Source organism: Ceratotherium simum, chromosome 14, assembly GCF_057802395.1.
Source record: "Ceratotherium simum simum isolate JZ-2026a chromosome 14, ASM5780239v1, whole genome shotgun sequence".
NCBI classification, from domain to species: Eukaryota; Metazoa; Chordata; class Mammalia; order Perissodactyla; family Rhinocerotidae; genus Ceratotherium; species Ceratotherium simum.
The window spans coordinates 44,741,456-44,768,077 of NC_141913.1; the positions used below are offsets into that span (position 1 = coordinate 44,741,456).

The 26,622-nt window shown below is 34.5% G+C and overlaps 1 protein-coding gene across 6 annotated transcripts in view; it reads left to right on the forward strand.

The window, feature by feature from the left end:
* The window catches only part of WDR7 (WD repeat domain 7), a 361,544-nt gene that overhangs the window by 44,041 nt on the left and 290,881 nt on the right, over positions 1 to 26,622 (forward strand). For 5 of the 6 annotated variants that reach the window (XM_087439267.1, XM_087439266.1, XM_087439270.1 and 2 more), the window contains 5 exons: positions 1,593 to 1,738; positions 2,299 to 2,401; positions 4,622 to 4,766; positions 5,010 to 5,258; positions 5,975 to 6,195. In XM_087439267.1, the coding sequence (XP_087295393.1) occupies positions 1,593 to 1,738; positions 2,299 to 2,401; positions 4,622 to 4,766; positions 5,010 to 5,258; positions 5,975 to 6,195 (864 nt within the window). The remainder of the gene's footprint in view (positions 1 to 1,592; positions 1,739 to 2,298; positions 2,402 to 4,621; positions 4,767 to 5,009; positions 5,259 to 5,974; positions 6,196 to 26,622) is intronic. The other variant, XM_087439269.1, reaches the window with a different exon arrangement.

Genomic DNA, 26,622 nt, shown 5'->3' on the forward strand with positions numbered 1-26,622 from the left:
AAAAAGCTCACCACAAGCTAAGATTTTTTAAAAAATCATTGTTTCCTAATATTTATATAGTTTCACCTTATATATCTTTGAATCTTTAATCTGGAATTTATTTTGTATAAATTATGAGATATAGATCCAATTTTATTTTTATTCCAGACAGACCCCTCCAGTTCCTGATGCCACTTGTTGAATAATTCATTTTTCTATTGTTGTGCTGTATAATATACTGTATTCCTGTATTAGTGGAATCTATTTTTGGACTTGTTGATTTGGCTGTCCGTTTATGCATTAGTACTGTTTTGTTTTATTTTCTATAGCTTATAATTTGTTTTAATTGATAATGAGGCTGGAGGGCTGGTCTCCTTTCATTATTCTTTCTTAGACTTGTCTTCGATTTTCTTGTATTGCTAATGTTATATGTGATAAATATTATAGCAAATCATGGTAAATCAGCTAGGATTTGTTCTAATTTCAAGGCTCTGTACAAACAACTTCATTGCTTTTTCTTTAAAGAAAAGTAAAATAAAAACTCCTGGCCATTGAATTCGTCATTCCTTCTAGGGAAATTTTCTAGCAATATAGAATGCACTTTTGTCAAATATTGAAAGTGGTAGTATAATTCTGCTCTGAATTATAAGATCAAGATTTGTAGTCCTAGCTCTATCACTTACTGGACACATGACCTTGAGCATGATATAACCCTTATTTGTGTCAGTTTCCTGTCTGTAAAATGGGGTAGCAGTACTTGCCTGCCAGCCTCCTGCAGTGATTCTAAGGGTCATATGAGATGATGATTGTAAAGGCACTTTGTAAACTTTGATATGCCTTAGAAGTGTCAGGTCCCAGAAGGCCAGTAGCCTGTGTGGCTGATGAAATTTTAGGGACTTGACTTTTTTTTTTTGTGAGGAAGATCAGCCCTGTGCTAACATCTGCCAATCCTCCTCTTTTTTTTTTTTTTTTTTTTGGTGAGGAAGACTGGCCCTGGGCTAACATCCATGCCCATCTTCCTCCACTTTATATGGGACGCCACCACAGCATGGCTTGACAAGTGGTGCGTCGGTGGGCGCCCAAGATCCGAACTGGCGAACCCCAGGCCGCCACAGCGGAGTGCACGCACTTAACCGCTTGCGCCACCGGGCCAGCCCCGGTAATTCCCCTATTAAGGAGATATTCTGATGTCAGAGTTTATTGTTAGAAACGTTGTTACTGGACATAGAAATAAAACAGGAGTCATAACCATGCATTCCAGAGGTTAATTCCCTGTTACTTGTCATTCTTTGATGGAGCACTCCTCCCTTCAGATAAGAAAGGCTGAGAATTCCCGTCCATGTGTAGAAGAGCACCCCTGCTCCTCTCGTCATCGGGTGCTGCCCGACCACTGGGAGGCTGCACACAGCAGGGACCTAGTTGTGCTTCCCCTGTTGATGGTCACTGTGCCCCAGATGTCACTGACAAAATGTCTTTGAGGTAGCAAACTTAAAAGTCCTGAGTTTGTTAAATGTATTTCCAGAAGTTTTTGTTTCTTTTTAGTTGAAATGTCACTGTATCTTACTTCAATGACACCAGCATGGACTGGATTGTGAATTTCTCATTCCTTGTAGGTATTTGATGCTGGAGACTATTCCCTGTTGTGTTCAGGTCCTAGTGAAAATGGACAGACATGGACTGGAGGCGACTTTGTATCAGCAGATAAAGTAATCATTTGGACTGAAAATGGGCAAAGTTATATTTACAAACTACCTGCCAGGTATTCAATAAATAATAAGTTAGGACTTTAATAAAAAGCAAAGGATCCCGAATTTGGGGTATAACCTAAAAGTATGAAAATGTATAAAGTATAAATATTTAATTTAGGTAAAAAACTTCAGAACTTATTAAGTTAGGTTTGTAATTACAGTTTAACTTCTAAGTACAAAAATTAAGTGGATTTTTATTTGAAGTAGGATATTTTAATAACATTTAATGTGATGCCTATATTAAATTAACTATAATTTAAAAATCTATATTTTTTTCATTGTCAGAAAAACCTTGTCATATCATATGATAAAATATATAATGTCAGTACAGTCATGTGTTGCTTAACAATGGGGATACATTCTGAGAAATGTTTCGTTAGGCAGTTTCATCATGCGTGCATCATAGAGTGTACTTACACAAACCTAGATGGTATAGCCTGCTACACACCTAGGCTGTATGATACTAATCTTATGGGACCACTGTCATATATGCAGTCTGTCATTGACTGAAATGCCATTAGGTGGTGCATGACTGTATTTTAATTAAATGTTGTATTTTTCTCATTTTCAGTAGCCTTCCAGCTAGTGATTCATTCCGCAGTGATGTGGGGAAAGCAGTTGAAAATTTAATTCCTCCTGTACAACATAGCCTCTTGGATCGAGCAGATAAAGAGGTAAAATTCTTCAGGTATCATTTATAATTGGTAGTTGCATTGAAAATTTTCACAACTATATTTATTGGTGTCTTTTGGTGGCTAACTATTCGAAAGATCAGTATAATTCAGGGCACTATATTAGATGTTGTAAAACATTTTGACATAGTCAATAATAAGCACAATTTTAAAATTTGCATATCTAAAACATATAATATGCCTGTAATATAGCATTCACCTTTAAGAACACAAATGATCTTATGCTGATTACATAGTAGAAATGACTTTTTGATAAAATTCATATAAATGGTGTAAATTTATTTTACAGTATCCTGCAGTTGAAAACTTAGTGGCAGATGTAATTATAGAAGGGCAAAGATAATCATGTAATAATGCTGACTAATAATGGTTCATTACTTGAACAAGGCATTGCAGTATCTCCCAAAGTCATATAGTGATTTAAACCGTTAGGCATTAGAAATAAAGAACAAAAGAAATTTTTTCGCTTTAATAACTGAAGTTTATTATGATTTCTAAAAACCTACTTAATGTCAATTTAAATTTGAAATCCAACAGCACCTAGTACTGGGCTTTCAACTCTGTATTCTTTGAGCTTTAAGAAAGAAGCTTTGGTTTTGGAAATAAAATTTCCTTGACTTATGTTCTGGGTTTCCATACCTTTTCGTTCTGAACATTTTGTTCCATCTTCATGTGGAGGGATGGTAAGGGGAAGTGAATTGTTTTTTCCCATGAGTATTTTGAATATACAGAGTTTATACATCTGTGTACGATTAAGAGCCTCTATAACCTGTCCTTTATTATCTTAATCTCCTACTTATTGCTCTTCAAACTAGATGGTCACTTCCAATTAAACTAAGGGATAATGACTTGTATAAAAAAAAATGTGTAAAACAAAACAAATACATATCATGTTTCTTTAAATATCAGCTCTGCAATGCACTTTTAAATTAAAATATATGTGTTATGTGGTGTGAGATACGTGTTGGAGTATGGAATATTGTTTATTACAGCTGCTGTAACAACTTCTCTGTTAAGCATGTTGTTTATCAATTAAAACTTTTAGTAATTTTCAGACCTTAAGTTAAATCAAATAATTGGTTATGCTTAATATATATAGTTTCTGTGCTTTTTAGGAAACAACTAATATCAAATATGGTAATTAGATTATCTGTTAGCTATGATTGTCAAAACCGAAGTGCACTTTTTACTGCTTTTCAGGATAAGATTCTATGCTTTAATATTCAAGTATTTGTGAATTAATAATATAAACGTTAGTTTTAGGAGTCCACCACTATTTAGTATTTTCAAAAGTGATCTCACTGAGGGCACAAGTTCTTAGCAGAAAAATAATTTGTTTTAAAAATGAAAGTATACGCAAGACCCTAATGAATGGTTTGTGTTCCTAGTAGTTTATAGCTAACGTCTCAGGCTATGTTCAAATTGATTACGTAAATGTGACGAAGTAAAATGTCATGCTGTTAGTTGAAAAATATACTAATTAAAAAAAATGGAGTCCTTTAGTTGTCCAAGCTTAGTAGTTTAATTTTGCTGCTATTCTTAGTGACTAATCAGGAATGGGCAAAAAGCTAGGATCAGTGAGTTCTCTCCTTCTGACCTTTTAAGTGGAGACTTTTCTTTTTGATAAAGAGCGGTATATCTTTGTATTAGTTATTTAATAACAAACAATTAAATAAATTGCAGTGTCTCACGAATAGTCGGTTTTTATAAAGAAGAGAAAAAATAGGGTCCGGCCCTATGGTGTGGCAGTTGGGTTTGCGTGCTCTGCTGCTGGCGGCCTGGATTCGGATCCCGGGCGCGCACCGACGCACCACTTGTCAGGCCATGCTGTGATGGCGTCCCACATAAAGTGGAGGAAGATTGGCACGCATGTTGACTCAGGGCTGGTCTTCCTCAGCGGGAAGAGGAGGATTGGCATGGATGTTAGCTCAGGGCTGATCTTCCTGACAAAAAAAAAAAAAAAGAAAGAAAAAAAAGAGAAAAATTATAAATGCTAATTCTAGAGAAAGACTATTAATGTACTTTTCATTTCTTTGAATGTTTGTGTTATACTGGATTTGAATATTAGTTGACATGTACATTAATGTTACAAAATTACATTAAAATATTGTTGAATACTCATGCTATAGACACTTTTTTTTTACTCTGGTACTGAGGCAAAGTACTTAACATCCTTATCTGAAAATAATTTTTCTTTTTTAGCAGTTGCTAATTTGTCCTCCTGTTACTCGGTTCTTCTATGGATGCAGGGAATACTTCCATAAACTATTAATTCAGGGTGATTCTTCTGGAAGATTGAATATTTGGAACATATCAGACACACCTGATAAACCAGAGGGTAAAGAAGGTAATAGTAAATTATGTACAGCAATTTCTTAACTCTTTTAATTTAACAATCTAAAATACTAACCACTGAATAGCAAATTCATAAAGTACATATGTCATTTTCTTCCTAGAATTGTAGTTGATAACAGTTATCATTCTTTGGTATATTACTGAATTAACCATAAGCACATTTATTTTAATATGTTTAATTTTTTTTCTAACATGCACAAATATTTTTCTTTTATACAAAACAAAACCTCCACAGGGCTGGAAATGACAACTTCTATTAGTTTGCAAGAAGCATTTGATAAACTGAATCCTTGTCCTGCTGGAATTATAGATCAGCTGAGTGTGATTCCCAGTAGTAAAGAACCTCTTAGAGTAACCGCAAGTGTCTACATACCAGCACACGGGCGACTCGTTTGTGGCCGTGAAGATGGAAGCATCATCATTGTACCTGCCACACAGACAGCCATAGTACAGCTGCTGCAGGGGGAGCACACGCTCCGAAGAGGTACGCTAAAGATCTACCAGTGTCTAAAGTGTTTCGAGAACTCTGTAACCATGATATTGACAATGACTGTACTCTTTGTTTTTAACAAATACAGTGAATCGGTGTAGTTGTTACTATGCTATGTAGTTGGTAGAATTTAATGAGCAGATAATAAAATACTCAATGGCTATTGGAATAAATACCATGTAATGACTTTAAATAAAGAAATATCCAATTTTATATCTTTGATATATGTTAATAGTTCCATTTATTATTAGTTATCTCTATGGCTTACTAAATAATTACCATATTATCAGTAATATTGGTAATCTTTTAGAACAGTGCTGTCCAGTAGAAATATATATATGTAACAATATATGTGATTTTCTAATAGCCACATTAGAAAAGTAAAAATGAAGCAAGTGAAATTAATTTTAATAATGTATTTTATTTAGCTCAATATAGCAAAACTAGTTTCACTTCAACTTGTAGTCAATATAAAAATTTCTAATGAGATATTTTGCATAATTTTTTTGTGCTAAGCCACATTTCAAGTGCTCAGTAGTCTCAGGTGGCTAGTAGCTACTGTATTGGACAGAACAGTTCCAGAAGGTAAAATTAGAAGTCTTTTCTATGATAAAATTTATAGCTATTCTGACAATTCATGTTTACTTTTATTTGTTGAAACTTTATAAGCATTTAATTTTCCCATTTTAAATCCAAAACCTCATTCACAGGTTGGCCACCTCACAGAACACTCCGTGGTCATCGGAACAAAGTCACATGTTTGCTGTATCCTCATCAGGTCTCAGCTCGTTATGATCAAAGATATCTGATATCTGGAGGTGTGGATTTTTCGGTCATAATTTGGGACATATTTTCTGGAGAAATGAAACATATCTTCTGTGTGCATGGTGGCGAGATTACTCAACTTCTAGTTCCACCTGAAAATTGTAGTGTAAGTTGATCATAAAAGATTATTTCAATGTGGTAGAGCTGAATTGTGTTGCTGTCAGGCTTAATATAAATGGAATCTGGAGTAACTTCAGGAAAATGTGACAAGAGAATTAACAAAACCTTTTCAATTTTAAAACTAAATAATGGTGACACATAATGTTTAGACAAAGTTATAATTATTTGCTATTCAGCACAAAGAAATAGAAGATACACCTAGTGTTTTTTCCTGTTATTATGTCCTAAATACCATGGCTTGTCCCTGAAACATAGTAGCAGTGTAGAATGTATTTATTAAGTTTCAGTTTTCTGTTTTAAAATAGTTTAAATATCCCCAATGAAATTCTACAGTTTCATTATTTTCAGCTCCATGTGAGCAAAAAGATAGTGAACATATACTTTGGTAAAGGTAAAAATACATATAAATAGAGTTTAACTAAACAGTTATTGTGACAAGGGAAGGTATAACAATCACTGCTAATGACTTTGGAAAATTTTGTACATGCCTTTGTGGAAGCAGATTGCTTTCTTAGTGAGTGTGTGTAAGTTAGACCATGATGTCAAATAAAAAGCCTCATAATTTTAGGAATATGAGATTTTAGGAGGGCTTAGGATTGATAAATAATGGGCTCATAATTTCACTTACTGTTTGTTCATCATGAACTTGTTCATGTGATTAGCCACCTTTGTGTGCATAATCACTATTCCTCAACACTCACACACGTGTGTACACACACATACACACACTTCTTGCACACATATTTCATGCTTATCATAATCCATTCAGTGTCACCAGTTATGATCTTACTGAAATGGAAAACATTTTACTCGTGTGTCTGATGCAGTGTTCACAATGTGTCTCATTTCAAAACCCAAGAAATTTTCCTTGGGCTTTCTGTTTACTAACGTAATCTTCCTGATAATGTATTTTATTTGCCGTGTTCTGCCAGTGCTGGATTTTATTTGATTTGATATTGGTGGTGGCTTAGGAGGTCCTAGTAGCAATGTCTCTTTTTTTTTTTCTGCTAGATTTGAAAATTCAGGTTCTCAATCATTCTCTTGCTTCTGTTTTATTCCTGCCTTTTCTTTTCTTTCCTATTTGGTTGTTAGTTTCTTATCTTCATCACTGTGAAAAATTGCTATGTATTTATTTAAATAACAATTTTATGTCTATTTTAGTGAAATAGATATCATTGTAATTGCACTTGTAAGTTTTGGCACTGTTACAACCCCTGTTCTGAACTTCATTTTACAGTAGTTATGCCCCATAGTGAAACATGAGAATTTTCATCTCTGACTGCAAATTTGGTGAAATATCTAATTTTTTGATGCTGAAATTGATTATTTAGAATATTTTATACCAGTTTAGAACAACCATTGCTGATTTGTCTGATTTTTGTTTTTATAAGAATAAAACATTTAAAATATTAGAGTAATATGGATATATTTTTTAAGTTACAAATATGATTAAAAGGAAAGTTTGGAGTGGTTTACATAAGGTCATGTTTTCTGTTTGAACTACATTAATATATACATTTTGTAGCTTAAATGTTTGTATGAGAGCATTTTCTGCTTTCTTTTTAGAAAATTTCAAGTGGATATTTAATATAATAAAGAGGTTTTGACCAATTGCTTTTAAAAATAATTTGTAGTGAGTAAAAAACTACCTAAGAGACATATATGCAACTAAATAGAGAATGGGCTCCTTCTTAGACTAGGGGTGGGCCAAAAGGTGCTGGTTGCCTGCGGAATGTGAGGAAGAGAGACACAGACAAGAAAGTCCAGACGTGGAAAATAATATATGACTTGTAATTTACTTATTATAGGCTTAACAATAGAGATTTTCGTGTTTTTAATTGACATTCAAAAGTACTGATTAAGGCAAAGAAACTTGCTTTTAGCTGTGTCATAATTTGACAAGTAAATAATGATTGCCTAGTTAATAACCTGTTCATTTTTAGGTATATCAGCTAATGTGTTTGAAGATCAAAGAGCTTAACTAATTAGTAAAAAGCTAAGAATTTGATATTTGCTAAATGTTTGCAAATGACTGTTTTGCTGAGATTAGAGTTAATGGTACCATATGCTGGTTCTGGTGTTTAACTTGTCCCTCTCATAAGTTGATCCAGTGTCATTCATTTTCTTTTAGCAGAAAATATTTTTATTTTAAAATTGTGATCTGGTAGTTGGAAGATTATAAATATTTACTAAACTAATGAGTAACGATAAATACTGAAAAGGTTTTCATCTGCTTATTTGGTTAGAGTTTTGGTGTTTAGGTAGATTCAGAAAGAAGTTGAGTTTTGACTTATTGCAATTTTTTTTCCAGAAAAGATGTTCTAAAACAGAGAAATCTTATTCTGTTTTAAAAGTTACTTAAATTATAATTAAGAATATACAAGGTTGATGATTTTTGCTTTCTTATTTTATAGTCATTTCATGTTTACCAAAATATAAAAAGTTGTTAAGAAAAAGTACTAAGCAAAATCAGTTTCTCTCCTAGCTTAAGTGGACATTGAAGAAAAAATGAAATCCTGTCGCTAGGTAGAAAAGATGCTACAGCTGGAGATGAGCTCTGAGGACAGACTGTACACTCTGTCACAACTTCATATACGTGTCTCAGTAGACAAATAAGTACTTCTGGGTGTTTCTTGGTCATTCTTTCTTTTCCCACTCCTTCTTTTTTGTGCTATTTTAGCATCCGTTAAATAACAAAAATTCAACCAAGTAAATTTTAAAGATCTAGTTGCCTTTATTGAATGCTTCCTCCCATGTAGCAAGTAGAGAGCAACTCCAAAGGGCTACAAAAAGGGAAAGGTTTTTAAAGGCGGGACAAGGAGGTCATAAACAAAAAAGATTATTTCAGGCTTGGGTAACCTACCAATGGGGCACGGAAGGGGTCTCTGTGGCAGATTACCTCATCTTCCTTTGGGGGATGGAAAGGATTATCTCACTGGCGCTGACCAGAATATTCCACACTGACCAGTTAATACTACATTCCTGGGGAAGGTTTTAACTGCAATCAGGTTAGGTATAAAGTCTTGGTTTGCTTAGCACAAGTGACTGCATTTGGGACCTGTTGCTTCTTTTTAACACATCTTTTTACCTGCAATCTTTCCAAATTCTTGCTATAGATTAACATTAATTTAGTGCCAGACTCAGTGGTTCTATATACTTTCAAACTATTTCTATATTCTTTTATTAATGGGAGTTTTAATTATTTAAAAAATTTGACATATTCATAGGTGATAAATATTGCCTAAATATAGTATTATATAGAGTACCTAAATTGAACAGATTTTATTTTTATTTTATATTTAAGGTATTTTTTTCCCCCATTTTTTAGAGGAATTTTAATTTTTTTTTTTTTTTTTTTTTGCCAAAGTAGTAAAAATCCATTTAGGCAAAGTGCTTTGAAATTGAGTTTGATTCGCTGAATAGTCTGGTTTACTGAGCTTTAACTTTTTATGTGATGCAGATTATTTTAAAGAATTAAAATGTAGTAAGAAAGTTAAAAATTTTCCTGAAGATATCCTTTGAGTTATGAAATATTGAAGTATTTAGGACTGTATCATGCCAAAGGATTGTTGAGAACAATTCAGAAAGTTTTTTGGGGGCAGTATTACTATCTGCCAAGTAATGTGTTTAAGTGTTCCAAGAAGTATAAGCTTACATTTTAGGAGGAGGATCAGGCAAGTATTTAAATAAGTCTTCTGCAAGGCCAAGTATAAATGGTCAAGGAGAGAGACTAAAAAAGTGCTTTGGTACCAGGATAAGGGCAGGGGCGTATCGTAGACACTCAGAGAAATAAGGAGCTTTGGTAAACTACTCACAAGATGCTGTGAGATCTGTGTGTATATTGACTTTGTGAGGGGTGCTGAAACTTATAGTTTTGAGATCTATAATATTAGGTTATTTGCTATTTCTATTTCTTCTTAAGAGTATGGAATGTAGAGGAAAAAAATTCAGTTTGAGGTTGTTTTTTTCTTTTTGGTGGTTTGGTTTCTTGGTAAAACAAAATGTACTGTATATACATAGGAAAGATACATATACATGTACTGTATATACATGGGAAAGATACATATACATGTACTGTATATACATATGCAAGATATGTATACATGTGAAAGGAAACTGAAGTGAAACAATCTACTTAAACAGTATTTGAAATATGTAACATAATATAAAGTTCTATACCATTTTTGTTTGTCATTCCAAGTTGTGTTTTTTGTTTTTAAATTAGTGGTTTTGGCTTTACATATCGCTGTTCAGATATGATAGTTCTTAGGCAGTTTTAATAGGATTCAAATTTAAAGTGGAACCTTTATATTATTATTAAATTAGATTGCCATTTCAAATCTCATATAAAAGACTTTTTAAAAAAATCTTTTTAAAAACAGACTTGCTAAAATTTTAAGTACCTTAAGTTTTTATCTGCACTTAGAATATTATTTACTGTAGTGTCTTAAAATATTTTATAAATAGGTATATAAAATGCAAAAAGTATTAAAGGTTATTAATGAAAAGTCTCCCTTTCCCTCCTATTCTCCAGCTGTGTGGCTCCCTTAACCCTGAGTGCCAAATCTTAGTCCTTCAGAGGTTTGCTATACCACAGTGTTTTAAAACTTCAGAACTATAGCATTTTAGTTTAATCTTATTCTAATAACTAAGAAATTTAAGTAACACAGAGTGATTAGGATAGAATGCTTTCCAGATTTGAATAGCTGTCAGACGTAGGCTTGGGTGAATTTCCAAAATCTGAACTGTAGTCTAGGGGAGGCCAAAAGAGTATGCCAAATGCCTGGGGAGTCTGAGGAAGAGAGCTGTCGAGAGGGAGGCCAGGTATATTGAAGGCTTCTGGAGTGCTGCAGCAGAAATCTTCCTCTCAATCTCTAGCATTAGGATTGTGTAGTTACAGATGAGAATAATCTGACCTCTTCCCTCCACCTCCCTGCCAGCTTGTTTTACCTTCCCCTCTTATTTATTCTTTTCCTTTTACTATAGCTTCTGGTAGAAAGGATTCCACTCTCCAAGACTCCAAAGAACGTTTTCTTTTATTTCCACGTATTTTATTTTCAGAGAAAGAAACAAGACTTTGAAAAAAATCCTAAGAAAATAATTTAAAAATATCAGGAGTGCTTTAAAAAGCATTTCCCTTAATAAACCAGATAGATATTATTGATAAGAATGAAAGTGCAAAAATTAAAAAATAACACTAGTGACCCGGTAGAATATCTGTTACCTATGGAACTGTACTGGTGTCTTTGCATGAAGCTCTCCACGTTTCCTCAGTTGATGAGCAGTTGCTGCGTTTAGAAGGATAGCCTGTGACATGGAACATTTGTGTGTGGGAAACAGTTTGATACCATTTATTTACATTTTAAAAACATAAATCCGTACTATGTATTTATGGAGACACATATAGGTAGTAAAATTATTAAAATTGAACTGGAGAGAGAAGTACCAAATTCAGATTCTGCTTTGCTTTTGGGAATGAGGGGAATGAGTATGGAAGGGAGCAAAAAAGGTGACTTTTTTAAGGGTCGTGTTTTATTTACCTTTAGTAAATGTGTATTTAATATTTATTTCCCTGTATCATTGGTATGGATGATTGGATTATCAGAGCTTTTTTGCTGCTGCTAGAACTTTATTCCGAACAGAATTTTTAGAAAATATTTCAAAATAAATTTAGTACCAATAATATATATGTTTCTCTGTGTGAGCGTATAGGCTAAGTTCTTTAATAGGTTAGTTAAAAAATGATTACTTTTCATTTACTATATCTTATTAAATTTGTATTGTCACATAATCTCCAAAGTATCCAGAAGGGGGCAGCATGGGTTTGTGAAAACAAGAATGTCAGGTATCTAACCTCTTTGTGCCTTCATTTGTCAATATTAAATTCCGAGCTCTTGGAGACAGAGATGTGATAATATGCATGGTATATGTGACTGTGTATACTAATATGGCTAATGCTCGCAGCCGGTAAGAACAATTAACAAATTAGATTTTCTTTTTAATATATTGTCCTTTCTTTCCAAAAAAGTGCCTAAAACTTTTGTTGAATTAGCTCTTATCTTACCTTTTTGAATTTTGACTCTTGTTATTAATTTAATTTGCATGTTACATTTAAAAAGCAATGTCTATAATTATAGCATTGTCTCTGAAGCCAAACAGAGTAAACTTTGGTAATACAGATTAAGGAAAAGCAGAACTAACATTTTTCTAATATATCACAATGTACATAATGTTTGATAACATTCTTTTTTCCTTTAACACTTAATTCTCTTAGATTTTGAGACCATTTTCATGTTTTTATGCATTCAACACTATCTTTTTGAAATTAATTTTTATTTTTTTAAGTTAAATAATACATTGTTATAGAAAATACAGATATTTTCTAAAGATGGTCTGGTCATCTTTCTGTGTCTCTAAGTATCCCAACATCAATTTCTGTAATTTATTTAATTTTATCAGAAATTTTATTTATTTATTCATTTTTTAATTTTTTGGTGAGGAGGATCGGCCCTGAGCTAACATCTGCCAATCCTCCTCTTTTTGCTAAGGAAGACTGGCCCTGGGCTAACATCCATGCCCATCTTCCTCCGCTTTATATAGCACACCGCCACAGCATGGCTTGCCAAGCAGTGCATGGGTGCGTGCCCGGGATCCGAACCCGCGAACCCTGGGCATTCGCAGCGGAGCATGCGCACTTAACTGCTTGCGCCACCGGGCCGGCCCCTAGAAATTTTAGAATGTTGCTTTAAAATTTTTTTTCTCTCATCAACAGTCGTGGTGAAAATTGGTATAGCTAAATATTTTTGTACATCTGGAGTGATTTCTTAGGGTACATTCTTAAATGTGGAATTGCTGTATAAAAGGGCATATTAATATTTAAAGTCTTTTGAATAGGTATTGCCAAATTGTCTTTTAAAAGCTTAGGAATAGGTTTATACCACCTATTTACCCTCATAATTCTCCATTTTTTAAGCCTTCCTAATTTTATGGGTCTGTAAGTAGCTGTACACCCTGTCTCTTGTGTAGGAAGCTGAGAAAATCAGTCATACACCAAGAGACTGTCAGTGAGGGGTCCCTTCACTAGTAAAGAGAAAGATTGCATGCTTATTCTGGCTGTGCTAATATTGTGCCCAATATTTTAGAAATTTACGTATTCCTCTATTTTGGAAAGATTCCTTTAGATCTTAAGTCTTATCTTCGGTAGTAGAGAAGATTATACTGGGCATGAAATTTATGTTTAGTAATAGTCAAAAGTGACTTGGTGCTGAAAACCTTGTGAATGAAATAGTTGTTTAAATTGACTTTTAATTTTGGGCTGAAGACATAGTATGACACAAAGCAAAGACTCAGTTTTCTTGAGTAACTTAATCATAAAGCAATTTAAAAATGAGTGAAAATTTATTTTTTCACAACTGTAATTATATGTTTATTTTCATGAATTTTTTTTCACTGCAGTAACACTGGTTTATAACATTATGTAAGTTTCAGGTATACATCATTATATTTCGATTTCTTTGTAGACTACATCATGTTCACCCCCCAAAGACTAATTACCATCCATCACCGTACACGTGTGCCCTATTATCCCTTTCATCCTCCTCCCTCCGCCTTCACTCTGGTAACCAGCAATCTAATCTCTGTATCTATGTGTTTGTTGTTATTGTTGTTCTTTTTTTCGTCTACATATGAGTGAACTCATATGGTATTTGACTTTTTCCATCTGACTTATTTCGCTTAGCATAATACCCTCAAGGTCCATCCATGTTGTTGCAAATGGCAAGACTTATCTTTTTTATGGATGAGTAGTATTCCATTGTATGTATATATCACATCTTCTTTATCCATTCATCCATTGATGGGCACTTAGGTTGTTTCCAAGTCTTCGTTATTTTGAATACTGCTGCAGTGAACATAGATGTGCAAATATCTTTTCGCATTCTTGCTTTCATGTTCTTTGGATAAATACCCAGAAGTGGAATAGTTGGGTCATGTGGTGGTTCTATACTTAATTTTTTGGAGAATCTCCTTACTGTTTTCCATAACGTCTGCACCAGTTTACATTCCCACCAGCGGTGTAAGAAGGTTCCCTTTTCTACACATCTTCTCCAACTCTTGTTATTTCTTGTCTTTTTAATAACAGCCATTTTGATGGGCATGAGGTGATATCTAATTGTAGTTTTGATTTACATTTCCCTAACAATTAGTGGTGTTGAATATCTTTTCATGTGCCTGTTGGCCATCTGTATATCTTCTTTGGAAAAATGTCTGTTCACATCCTTTGCCCATTTTTCACTTGGGTTGTATGTTTTTTTGTTGTTGAGTTATATGAGTTCTTTGTATATTTTGGTATTAACCCCTTATTAGATATGTGATTTGCTAATGTCTTCTCCCAATTGTTAGGTTGTCTTTTCGTTTTGTTGATGGTTTCCTTTGCTGTGCTGAAGCTTTTTAGTTTGATGTAGTCCCATTTGTTTATTTTTTCTTTTGTTTCTGTTGCCTGGGGAGACATGATATTCAGAAAGGTACTGCTAAGACCAATGTCAAAGAGCACACTGCCTGTGTTTCCTTCTAGGAGTTTTATGGTTTCAGGTCTTACATTCAAGTCTTTAATCCATTTTGAGTTAATTTTTGTGTATGATGTGAGACAATGGTCTACTTTCATTCTTCTGCATGTGGCTGTCTAGTTTTCCCAACACCATTTATTGAAGAGACTTTCTTTTCTCCATTGTATGTTCTTGGTTCCCTTGTCAGAGATTAGCTGTCCACAGATGTGTAGGTTTATTTCTGGGCTCTTGATTCTATTCCATTGATCTGTATGTCTGTTTTTGTGTCAGTGCCATGCTGTTTTGATTTCCATAGCTTTGTAGTATATTTTGAAATCAAGGAGTGTGATTCCTTCAGCTTTTTTCTTTTTCTCAGGATTGCTTTGGCTATTCAGGGTCTTTTGTTGTTCCATATAAGTTTTAGGATTCTTTGTTCTATTTCCAGGAAAAATGTCATTGGGACTTTGATAGGGATTGCAATGAATCTGTGGATTGCTTTAGGACGTATGGACATTTTAACTGTGTTAATTCTTTCAATCCATGAACATGGAATGTCTTTCCATTTCTTTGTGTCTTTGATTTCTTTCAACAATATTTTATAGTTTTCAGTGGACAGGTCTTTCATCATTTTGGTTAAATTCATTCCTAGGCATTTTATTCTTTTTCTTGCATTTTAAATGGGATTGTATGTTTGATTTCTCTTTCTGCTATTTTGTTGTTAGTGTATAGAAATGCAACTGATTTTTTTATGTTGATTTTGTACCTTGCAACTTGACTGTTTTCACTGATTCTTTCTTTTTTTTTTTTTTTTGTGAGGAGATCAGCCCTGTGCTAGTATCTGCCAATCCTCCTCTTTTTTTTTTTTTGGCTGAGGAAGACCGGCCCTGGGCTAACATCCATGCCCATCTTCCTCCACTTTTTTTTCATATGGGATGCCGCCACAGCATGGCTTGCCAAGCAGTGCGTCAGTGCGCGCCCGGAATTCGAACCGGCGAACCCCGGGCTGCCACAGCGTAGTGCGTGTCCTTACCCACTTGCGCCACCGGGCCGGCCCCCTCACTGATTATTTCTAATAGTATTTCGGTGTATTCTTTAGGGTTTTCTATGCATAAAATCATGTCATCTGCAAATAGTGACAGTTTCACTTCTTCCTTTCTAATTTGTATTCCTTTTATTTCTTTTTCTTGCCTAATTGCTCTGGCTAGGACTTCCAATATTATGTTAACTAGTGGCAAAAGTGGGCATCCTTGTCTTTTTCCTGTCCTTAGAGGAATAGCTTTCAGTTTTTCACCATTGAGTATGATGTTAGCTATTGGCTTGTCATATATGGCTTTATTATGTTGAGGTACTTTCCTTTTATACCCATTTTATTCAGAGTTTTTATCATAAATGGAGGCTGTATCTTGTCAAATGCTTTCTCTGCATCTATTGAGTTGATCATGTGATTTTTATTCTTTATTTTGTTAATATGGTGTGTACTATTGATTAACTTGCAGATTTTAAACCATCCTTGCATCCCTGGAATAAATCCCACTTGATCATGGTGTCTGATCCTTTTAATGTATTGTATTTGATCTGCTGGTATTTCATTGAGGATTTTTGCATCTATGTTCATCAGTGATATTGGCCTGTAATTTTCTTTTTTTGTGTTGTTCTTGTCTGGTTTGGTATCATAGTAATGTTGGCCTTATAGAATGAGTTAGAAAGTGTCCCCTCTTCTTCAATTTTTTGAAATAGTTTGAGAAGGATAGGTATTAAATCTTCTTTGAATGTTTGGTAGAATTCACTGGGTAAGATATCTGGTCCTGGACTTTTGTTTTTTGGGAGATTTTGATTGCTGTTTCAGTCTCCTTACTAGTGATTGGACTATTCAGATTCTCTATTTATTCTTTTTTTTTTTTTTTTTGCTGAGGAAGCTTTGCCTTAAACTAATATCCACTGCCAATCTTCTTCTTTTTGCTTGAGGAAGATTCACCCTGAGCTAACATCCACACCAGTCTTCCTCTGTTTTGTATATGGGTCACCACCACAGCATGGCTGCTGATGAGTGGTGTAGGTTTGTGCCCGGGAACTGAACCTGGATCACTGAAGTTTTCTCGTCACCCATGCCAAATGCTCCAGGAGTGTCACCTTTGTGGGCTTTGTGTCCCCTTCTGTTGTGGCAGTGTTGCTATTGCTGTGGGCACACAGGTAAGCTAGGCTGGCCCCTGGGCTGGCTGGTCATAAGGCTCTGCCATGTGTGACTGCTACAGTCACTTTATTGGCCAGAACAAGCCCTGGCACAACTGGCTGTGAGGTCTAATAGCACACAAGTGCTGCTGTTTTCCTGTTAAGTGAGTCAGGCCCCCAGTGTGGCTGGTTGCTAGGCTTAGGGGCTCACAATTGCTGCAGGCCTCCCGTGTGCTCCCTGTGGCAAGCAGCTGTTAGCTCTCTTTTGGGTGGGGCAGAACTCTGGCCAGATCTGGCTATGCTGCCCTGTGTACACAGCTGCTGCGGGAATGCAGATGGGTGGAGCTGGCCCCAGGTGTGGCGGCACACAATCATTTGAAGTGTTGGAAGATGGGCAGGTCCCCTCCGTGGCTGTTTGCGATGGCCAGTGGCACAAATCTGCCCACACGCCACACCACCATGGAGCCACACATGCCCCATCGATGCAGACCTGCTGGCCCTGCTGCTGACGTTGGCCCACAAGTTCAGCCTGCGTTTGCTGGTAGGTAGAGCCAGGCCCTGGGGTGAGCTGCTTGCTGCCTGGCTGTGCTTGATTGCCTCGGGTGCTCTACGGGGCGGGCAGGCCCCTGCACTAACAGGCTAGAGAAAGGAATCCAATGGCGACTGCCAGTGTCTGTGTCAACACTACAGAACTAGGTCACAATAATGGCTGCCGCTAATGTCTCAGTCTCTGGGTGGGTGGGGTGTCCTTAGTAAGTGAATCTCCTTTACCAGTGGACTATGCACTTTCCTATCTACTGTTTTTGTGCTGGTTTCTGGGTGGGGTGAATCTGTACGTGGGCCTTTAAAAGCAGGTTTTTCTTTTTCTGGAGTTCCATAGTTTTCTCGGGTGTTTTCCCCCTTGGTTTTCAAAGCTAGCAAAGCCAGGTAAAATGGGATTTCATCTCTGTTGTGCTGAATGTACAGGCTTGGATGCCTAATATGGAGCTCACATCCCCCGCTCCTCCAGGAAAAGCTCTGTACCTTTGAGATCACCCCTGGCTGTGAAGCGCTGAGGCTAGAATGTGTTATTTTCCTTGGTGGATCTGTATCTCTACCTCTTCCACCCCTGTCTGTGTTGTCTCTTGTTGTGAGGGTTCTTTTTATCCACTTTTCAGATCTCTCTCAGAGGAAATTGTTCCAGAGGTAGTTGTAGATTTCTTGTGTCTGTGGGAGAAGGTGAGTTCAGGATCCTCCAATGCCACCATCTTCCAAACTCCTCTAAAATTTATTTTAAAATGGCAGAAAATATTAGGAAAAATAGAATGACTTTTAAGGGTAAGTAGTCAGTTACATGCAGCATATTTTTGAGCCATCATTCATTCAGCAGATATCTGAGTGCCTGCCATATACCAGGTACCCTTGAGAACCAGGCATATAATAGTGGATGAGATATAGTCTCTCTTTGGTAGAATTTTGTGCAATGAGGCAGCCAGATTAGAAAACAGGTAAGTATAATGCAGCATGATAAGTATTATGAGGTAGTCCTTCTAGGACCTCCCTGAGTACTAGACCCTTAGAGAGGTCCTGAACAGGGCACTTAGTAGGCCAGCTTAGGGTGGTTTTAGAAGACTTTCAAGAAAGATATCATCTATGGTATTTGTATTAGTTTTGTGGATGTGTATAGAGCCATGCATGGAACATGAACAACCTCTGTTTATTAGTTTTTTTATTTAATTTATTTTATTTTATTTAATCTAATAAACCTCTGTTTATTAGATTAGTATTGTGTATGTTATGTGGAGGAGTCTGGAGCTCTTGATAAGTTGTCATTACTGGTACCTGATGGATCTGTCTGTGGCAGTCGCTGGCAGGAATTTGATGTATTTGTACATTACTTTGAAATAATGACAAAGAGGTCAGAGTAATGGTTTTGTATGTGCTGTAAGCTAATTGTATATGAGACCTTTTGGGCACTTTATTTCATCCTACTTAGGAAGGGTATTTGGAAGAAAAAAGTTAAGATAATAAAAAGTGAAATTGTCCTGAAAAGTAAAATATTCTAGGTACTCTTCTAAAGAAAGATTTGACGACAGAGTAAAGTGGAATGAAAATGGAATGATGCAAGAGTAGAAAGGAAGAATGTATACTAGAAACAACAATGAAAAATGCCAGTTAATGTATGATAATTTTTTTTTTTTATAGTCATAATCAGTTTTTTTTCTTAGACGTTGGTGAAGACTTTCGAAAGGAGTTGCAGAAAACTTTCTGCTAGTTTTCTAAAACTCTCCAACAGTTCTTTGTAGGCATGTGGAGCATAAAATAATGAACCACTGGTTGGGCATGTCAGGAGAATAGGGCCTTTAGAACCAAACAGACCTGGATCTGTGTCTTTGTCTTGAGGTAACTTGAGCAGGTTACTTAACATTTTGGAGCTCTAGTGACACTTCCTTAAAGTATTAAAGTTTGGAGGTAATGCCTTGCCTATAATAGGAGCTCGTTAAATCATTATTATTGTCATTATTATTTCTGTTTTCAGTCATCTGCATTCTTATTTGGATGATAAAAGCCTAAATATGTTCATTTGTTTCCAGCATTGGAATGACTTTGTTGTAGAATATACTTTGTTCCTAAGTCAGGAACTACTTTTCATGTCTTTGTTTCCCAGATATGGGCAGGTGGTTTTAGAATCCGCCCAACTTGAGGATGAGTCCCCTTTCTCTGTCAGTCTGACTTTGCATCTTTTTATTGCATGAGACAGAAGTTTTAAGGTATCGCAAGACGGCAATTGCATAAAAGGGTTTTCCTCTCCCCTAATTCCCTAGAAATTGTAGTCTTAAGTATTGTGCTTTTCCTGCTCATTGCCTGAACTTTGGAGTTTTTAGCTGTCTGAGAGGCCCAAACTGTGTCATTTCTTTTGGAAATTTGTGGTTAGATTACAGAAGGGTATGACTGTTCCCTTGCAAAGCCTGTGGCAGCATGACCCGAGATGATCAAGGGGGGAGTTGGAGCCCATTTATTGCTTTTCTTAGGCGTAAATTATTGGCTAGACACAACCTTCTTTTCTAATTGTGGACACTGAAGGTTAGGTTTCTCTATGTTCTTTGATATAGATTTGAAAAGCAAGCCAGCATCCTTTCTAAACAAAGAGGTAAAGAGGTATTTTTAGCATATATGTTCTCGTAATTTACCGCTAGGAAAGAGATACACAGATTCTTTCAGTTATCTCCAGTTAGAAAAATGAGGACGGTATCTATTAACCCATTTGTTTCCATGAGAAAGGAAAAAAGATTTTCTGTAGTTATGTCAGAGGTATGTAATTTTGGTGTTTACTTCTTGTAAGGATACAGGTATGATCGGGATAAATAGGTTGAAGCTAAGCAGGCAGATTCGAAGTTACTAGGTCAGATGGATGGTGCCATTCAAGTTCTAAGTGAGGAGTCAGACAGTAGAAGCGCAGGCCCAGCACCCGCCTGGAGTCGTAATTCAGTGCACCCTGAGCAGTGAGACCCTTTGTGACAGAAGACGTTAGTCCCTGCATGTGTGCTGCCCAGGGTTTGGGTGTGAGGTTGGACAATAACTGGAGACAGCCGACTGGTGTGCGGAGAGAGGAAAAGGGCAACACTTTTGAGTTCCTTAAAAAAATATTTGGATATTTTCAGGGTGTGCAGATTTGACTATCTCAGTCTTTAAAACCCATAAATGTGTAAGTGAAATGAGAGAAAACATTTTAATGTTTTAAAGGCATGAAGTGAAAAGTTATAAAATAAATTCAATGGAAAAACAGTGTTAGGAAATGTTCAGGGAACAGTGGAAAGTGGTCACGGAGTTGATGGATTGAATACTTTCATTGACTCAAATTGTTAAAAGGCTAAAAACTTTAATTAATGTAATTTTAAGTTAATATATGAGTGATAGTGATGATTATGCAGGTGGAACTTTTCAGATTAAAGGAGAGGTGTTAATATGAGAAGAAAATCTTGACAAGGGGAAACTGACATACTTGAAGAATTATAAATATCTTCGTATTTCCTAGTGGATAACATTGGTAACTCCTTCAGAAAATAAATAAAATTATATTTTAAAAGATGGAATTTATGATATATAATGACATAATAATGGTAAAGATATTAACTACTATCATCTTTTGTATGCATGATGTGTTGTTAGTCACTGTGCTAATTTCTTTGTGTATATTTTATTTAATTCACACAATAGTTCTGTAAGGTGTGGTTATTGCTGTAATCACATTATACAGAAAAATGAGGCTCAGAGAGGTTAAATAACTTGCCCAAGTCACAGTTAGCAAGTGGGAGAGCTGGAATTTGGTCCTAAGTAGTTCGACTTGACAGGCTGAACTTATTCGCCATGCATACTGCCTCCTAGTAGATGTAATTGTGTATTTAAAAATAATTGCATTTCTTCAGTTTTTGACTGTATTTTTCATTATTGATTTACATAATTAAATATGATTTTGATGCATACTTAATTTTGAATGGCTAATTTATTGAATATTTATCTTTCACTTTGTAGCACAAAACACAGCCATTCTTTTACATTCCTATATTTCTGATTTTTCTTTAGAGAACTGTGCATTGCTCACTTCTCTTGTAATTTATCTTTGTTTTTCATCTTTAATTATTCAGGTTTGGAGCTTTTTCATTTTAGTCCACTTTCACCTTCTCTTACTTGTAACACATTACTTGCTTTTTAAAAATATGATATAAGATTTAGCTGCAATTTTATAAATTTAATATATACACAGTTAAAATGTTTGAAAATCAAAGTAGCTAAGAAGGTAAAAGGTCACCTGTTATCCTTCTACAAATAAGAAAGGCACAATTAACATTTTGATGTCTTTTCCTCCAGCTTTTTTAGATCCACTTACTATATTATTTGTGATTATATTGTAAATATAGTTATCTGTGCACATTGCATCTTCATTTAATATTATAACATACTTTTCTAAGTTATACTTATTCATGAAAGTAATTTTTAATTATTGTATAACATTACATTATGTGAGCATACCATATTTACTTAGCAGTTCTCCTACTTTGGATATATGGATTGTTCCCAATTTGAACTATTGTAAATAATATAATATTGAATATCTTTGTAAAAAAATTTTTTTCATTTATGATTCTTTCCTTGGATAGATTCCATGAATATTTTTTAGATTAGAACCACAGGATTTTTGTGTAATACATAATTAAAATTTTTAAGGCTATTGAAGTAGATTACCAAATTATTTTCTACCCTCAGTCCCCATTTCATTGCCCTCACCAGCACAAGATGTTATTTACTTCCATGCCTCAGTTTCCACATCTTTAAAATGGAAATAATAATAGTACGCACCACAAAGGGTTGTTGTGAGACTATGATGAATTACTGCCAAGCATTTAGAACAATACCTAGCACAAAGTAAGAACCCAATAAATGTTGGTTTTTTGCTGTTATAATTTCTAGAATCTTTGGCTAAATTAATGGGTGGAAATAGTATCTTATTGTTTGAATTCGCATTTCATTGATTACTAGAGAGACTGAAATTTTTCTATGAGGAGTTTAGTGATTTCTTTTTTCTTTTGAGACATATTTCTTCTTGTCCTTTGCTCATTTGTCTTTCTTGGGGAGAGTAGTGCTTATATGAGCTCTTAATTTAATTGAAATATAAGCTTATGTGTCTTGTTGAAATTTTCTAGTTTATTGTTTATTTTTGAATTTTTTAACTTACAGATATTTTTTGTTTTTATGTAATCTCATTTATCTTTTTTCTATGTAGCTTCTTTCATATTTTTGAAGCTTGGAATCTTCCTCCACCCAGAAATTTGATGAAATTTGATTAAAAAACAATGGCTGGATTAAAAACAAACATCAGCTACTTTAATCTATCTGAAATTCATTTGTTTGTGGGATTAGGAAAGAATAAAAATCATCTGTTCTTCCCTAAACTAACAGATTACCTCAATGTCAATTGTGAAATGAATCTTTTTTCTCTCATAGGCAATTGCTTCTTAATCTTACATTAAATTCTTCAGATTTATTTGCTGGTTTACTAATAAGGGAGCAGTCGGAGAAAGATGGAGTTCTAATTAGCCCACTATTTCTTCATTGCTATTTTTTGTATATAGTGAATGAATGAAGATGTTAAAACTAGATCCAAAAAGTCTTATTTTCATATAGAACATAATCATCCAATTAGATGGGTTAGTCAGTGTTTAGGTTGGACCACATGGTCTTAGTTTCTAAAATAGCTGTTAAAGAAATAGCTCTCTCTCTCTCTCTTTTTTTTTTAAAGAAGGATGGGCTATGGATTTCTGAAAAAAAATTTTTTTATCTAGTTTAGTGAAAGTGTGGAAATGAACGTTTGTTGGCTCTTTTTTTCCCTTCAGGCAGAATATTTAAAAGTGATAAATGATGAATCTTAACTGCACATTTATGTTCCATAGAAGGAGTTCTGGGAAGTACAAGAAATAATGATTAAGAGAATAGTGGGATTGATTTATGAGTGAAAGAAGCTGGTCACTTACGGCTTGTCTAAGGATGGACGTATTTAAAAGGAGAGACAATAGTTAGTGTTCATATATTTAAAGAATATTCAGACAAAGAGAAAAATTGTTTTGGGCAGCTAAGAGATTGCTCCTGAAATGATATGAAGAATAATTTAGTTTAGAAAACAAATTAGCAAAAGTAGAAAAAAAATATATATATAGTTTACATTGGGAACTGTTGAAAAACAAAATCATCTCCCCAGAGAGCTAGTGGATGGGATAAACTGGCTGTCTCTAATTTCTGTAATTCATGGCAGATGCTTAGGAACAGGTTACATAAGAGGTTTCTGGAAATGGTTTAAAATGAAGTCTTGTAAAATGCTTAAGGTCAGGCTGGATGACCTAGCTGGTATATTCTGACTCTTGTCAGATTCTATGATAGCTTGTGGCATTTTGCTGCTCAGCACTAATGTACTGTGAGGATTATTTACTGGCAAATTCAATGAAACTTTATTTGGTTTAGGATCAGAATTCTTTGAAAAATAATAATTGGCCTTGGAATAACTTGTTTTGGTCCAGTATTTTCCTCCCTCTCCTTCACCAGATATCTTAATTATTTCATCAAATAAAAATAGAGTTTTTACTTGGTTAAATATTCTGTGGCTTATTGTTAGCCTTTGCTTTTAATTAGCTTTTGGTGTCATTGGTACATATTGCTTTAAGGGCAGAATTAATACAGTGTTTGGAACATGAGTTTGAATAATTTTCACCTATAAAGTACTAGCCAAGTTGATGGATATTTAATCTATGCTTTGCAAGTTCTGTTCCATAACAATACAAGTATTTCAAATGGTATATATGCATTATACACTTTAAGTCGGTTGATATCAGTGGTTGCTGTAGTGGACTATATGAGATAGTTAACTGGTATATGGGAATAAAATATTAAGGCTTTTATTTATGTCTTTTTTTTTAACCTTAAGAAATTGAGCTGCTGAACAAGTACTAGAGGGAAGGATGCTTGTTTCATACATCAGATGGGCACATATCGCCTGGGGGAAGAGGGGGCCTGCCACAACAAGGAGGGCGGCAGCATTGCTTTCACCAGGTCTGCTTCCGGTTAAAATATGCCTGCTTAAGGGATTTACAGATTATATTGTATAGTTCTTAACCTAGCCATCACAAAATGGGCAGAGGAAATAATGATGGAAGATATTTCTAATGAAAATTAAATATCTTTTCATTTGCCACATTAGGAAGTTCAAACGTTGATCATTTGATCTGTCTGTGGCAGGAAGGCAGCCCCAAAACCATGATTATATAAAATATGTATTTACATCTACTATCGCTAACAATGAAACCTTCCTAGGGATATATATTGTGCTTTGAGGTACTGACTAATGATAACGTAAAGTTAATAACATTAGCAAGACATTTAAGAAAATTTTTAATTTCATCTTAAGTTTGTTTATGTAGACTTTGAGTAATCCTTTTAAAATATATATTTTGTGCATGTTTTACACTGTACATGATATATTGGCACAGAAGTACATATATAATTTATGGATATACATATAGTGGGGATACATTTCAAAGATTTTTTAATAAATGGGTGTGTGACCAAAAAAGTTTGGAGCATAAATGCTTTTCAAATAGTTTAGTTAAAGATATGAGGTTCACATATTTTAGTTATATTATTATATTAATTACACAATTTAAATGTCTTATACATTATCTTGTTATAATGCCCTTGCTGTTAACTCATGTTTAGGTGACTTTTCCAGGTTGAAATGGAAGAAAGGGAAGTAGAATGGAATTAATCAAATTATAGAATCAGTCATTGTAGGTAAAGTAAATGTTCAATAACCAAGATCTCTGGAATTTAATAATTTAATAATAAAGGAGTTGTGCTAATTCAACTCATTTGTGGGGAAGCTGGGTCTACATCAGAGAGAGATATGAGTTATAAAATAGTCTTTAAGAAGTGGTTCTTTAATAATTTTGCGGACAGATAAGAAGAAACCAAGTTAATTGTGCTTTAGCAAATCTTTTAAGTGCTTTCATTTAACAGATAGCTGAGAATTATTTATCACTACTCTGTTCATTGTTTGAATTAAAATTAATACCAAAGTGGTGCTTGAGAATGATCTTTTTTCCTTTTATATTTAAATAGGCTAGACATTTGCTTTGTTTATAACCATTAATTTGTTTTCACACAGGCTGCAAAGGTAACCATCAACTCAGAATTAATTAGTGGAATCAAAATTAATGAGGTTTTACTGTATTGGGCCATTTCTACTCTAGGCCAGTTTTCTTCACATGTTGCACTAGCATTTTCTTGAAAGAAGAAAAATTAGATTTATTTTAATCCATATTTAAAAAGCAGAGAACTGTCTTTTCTTGTGAGCTAAGTACCTCTAATAACTTTGCTTTCTTGGGCTTAGTAATATTGATTTTTTTTGTTTTCAGTCTTGATATTTTGGCTATTTCCAGACTGTTGCTTATTACAGTGAAGCTAGAGTTAACTCTTCAGGTGCTTATTTTCATTTACAGACGTGGTATATCCTTTTTATTTATTTTGGACCTAATATTTTTTTGTGAGTGGAGCATGTCATTTGCCACTTTTCATCATATTGCCCCATATGAAAGAGCAACAGAACTATTCTTTAAAACATATTTATGTAAATATATGTGTTAGAAGAGAATGTATCATGTGGAAATGAAAAGCTAGACTTTTTGGAATTATAGTTCCTTTTTTCAAAATTACATCCCATAATCTACTTTTTAAAACAGATCTTATTTAATATTTGCTTTGTTTTAATATTTAATTTTTATTAAATTTATTAAATTTAATATTTAATTTAATATTTTAAAACAGGTATTATTTAATATTTGCTTTGTATGTCCTTTATTTTTACTAATAAGAAGGATAGCATGATATAGAGCTTTTAAATCCTTTTATGAGGATGAATTGCATTTTCTTGAATTTTTGAAATTATCTGCCTGCATAGAAATGAGGAGGGTGAAAGTTCTGACAGCGAAGTTTCTCCTGAGGAATTGATGTCCCAGGTCAGGTTCCTCATAGGAATGTGGAAGCCTTTTTTGTTTGCATAATGTCTGCAGTCCTCTCTGCTAGGTTATAAACTGCAGTAGGAGATATGTGGCAGAGAGAGAATGCGTTAGCTCAGTGGTTGTCAGTAGTTTTGTATCACCTCAGATATTGAGATCTAA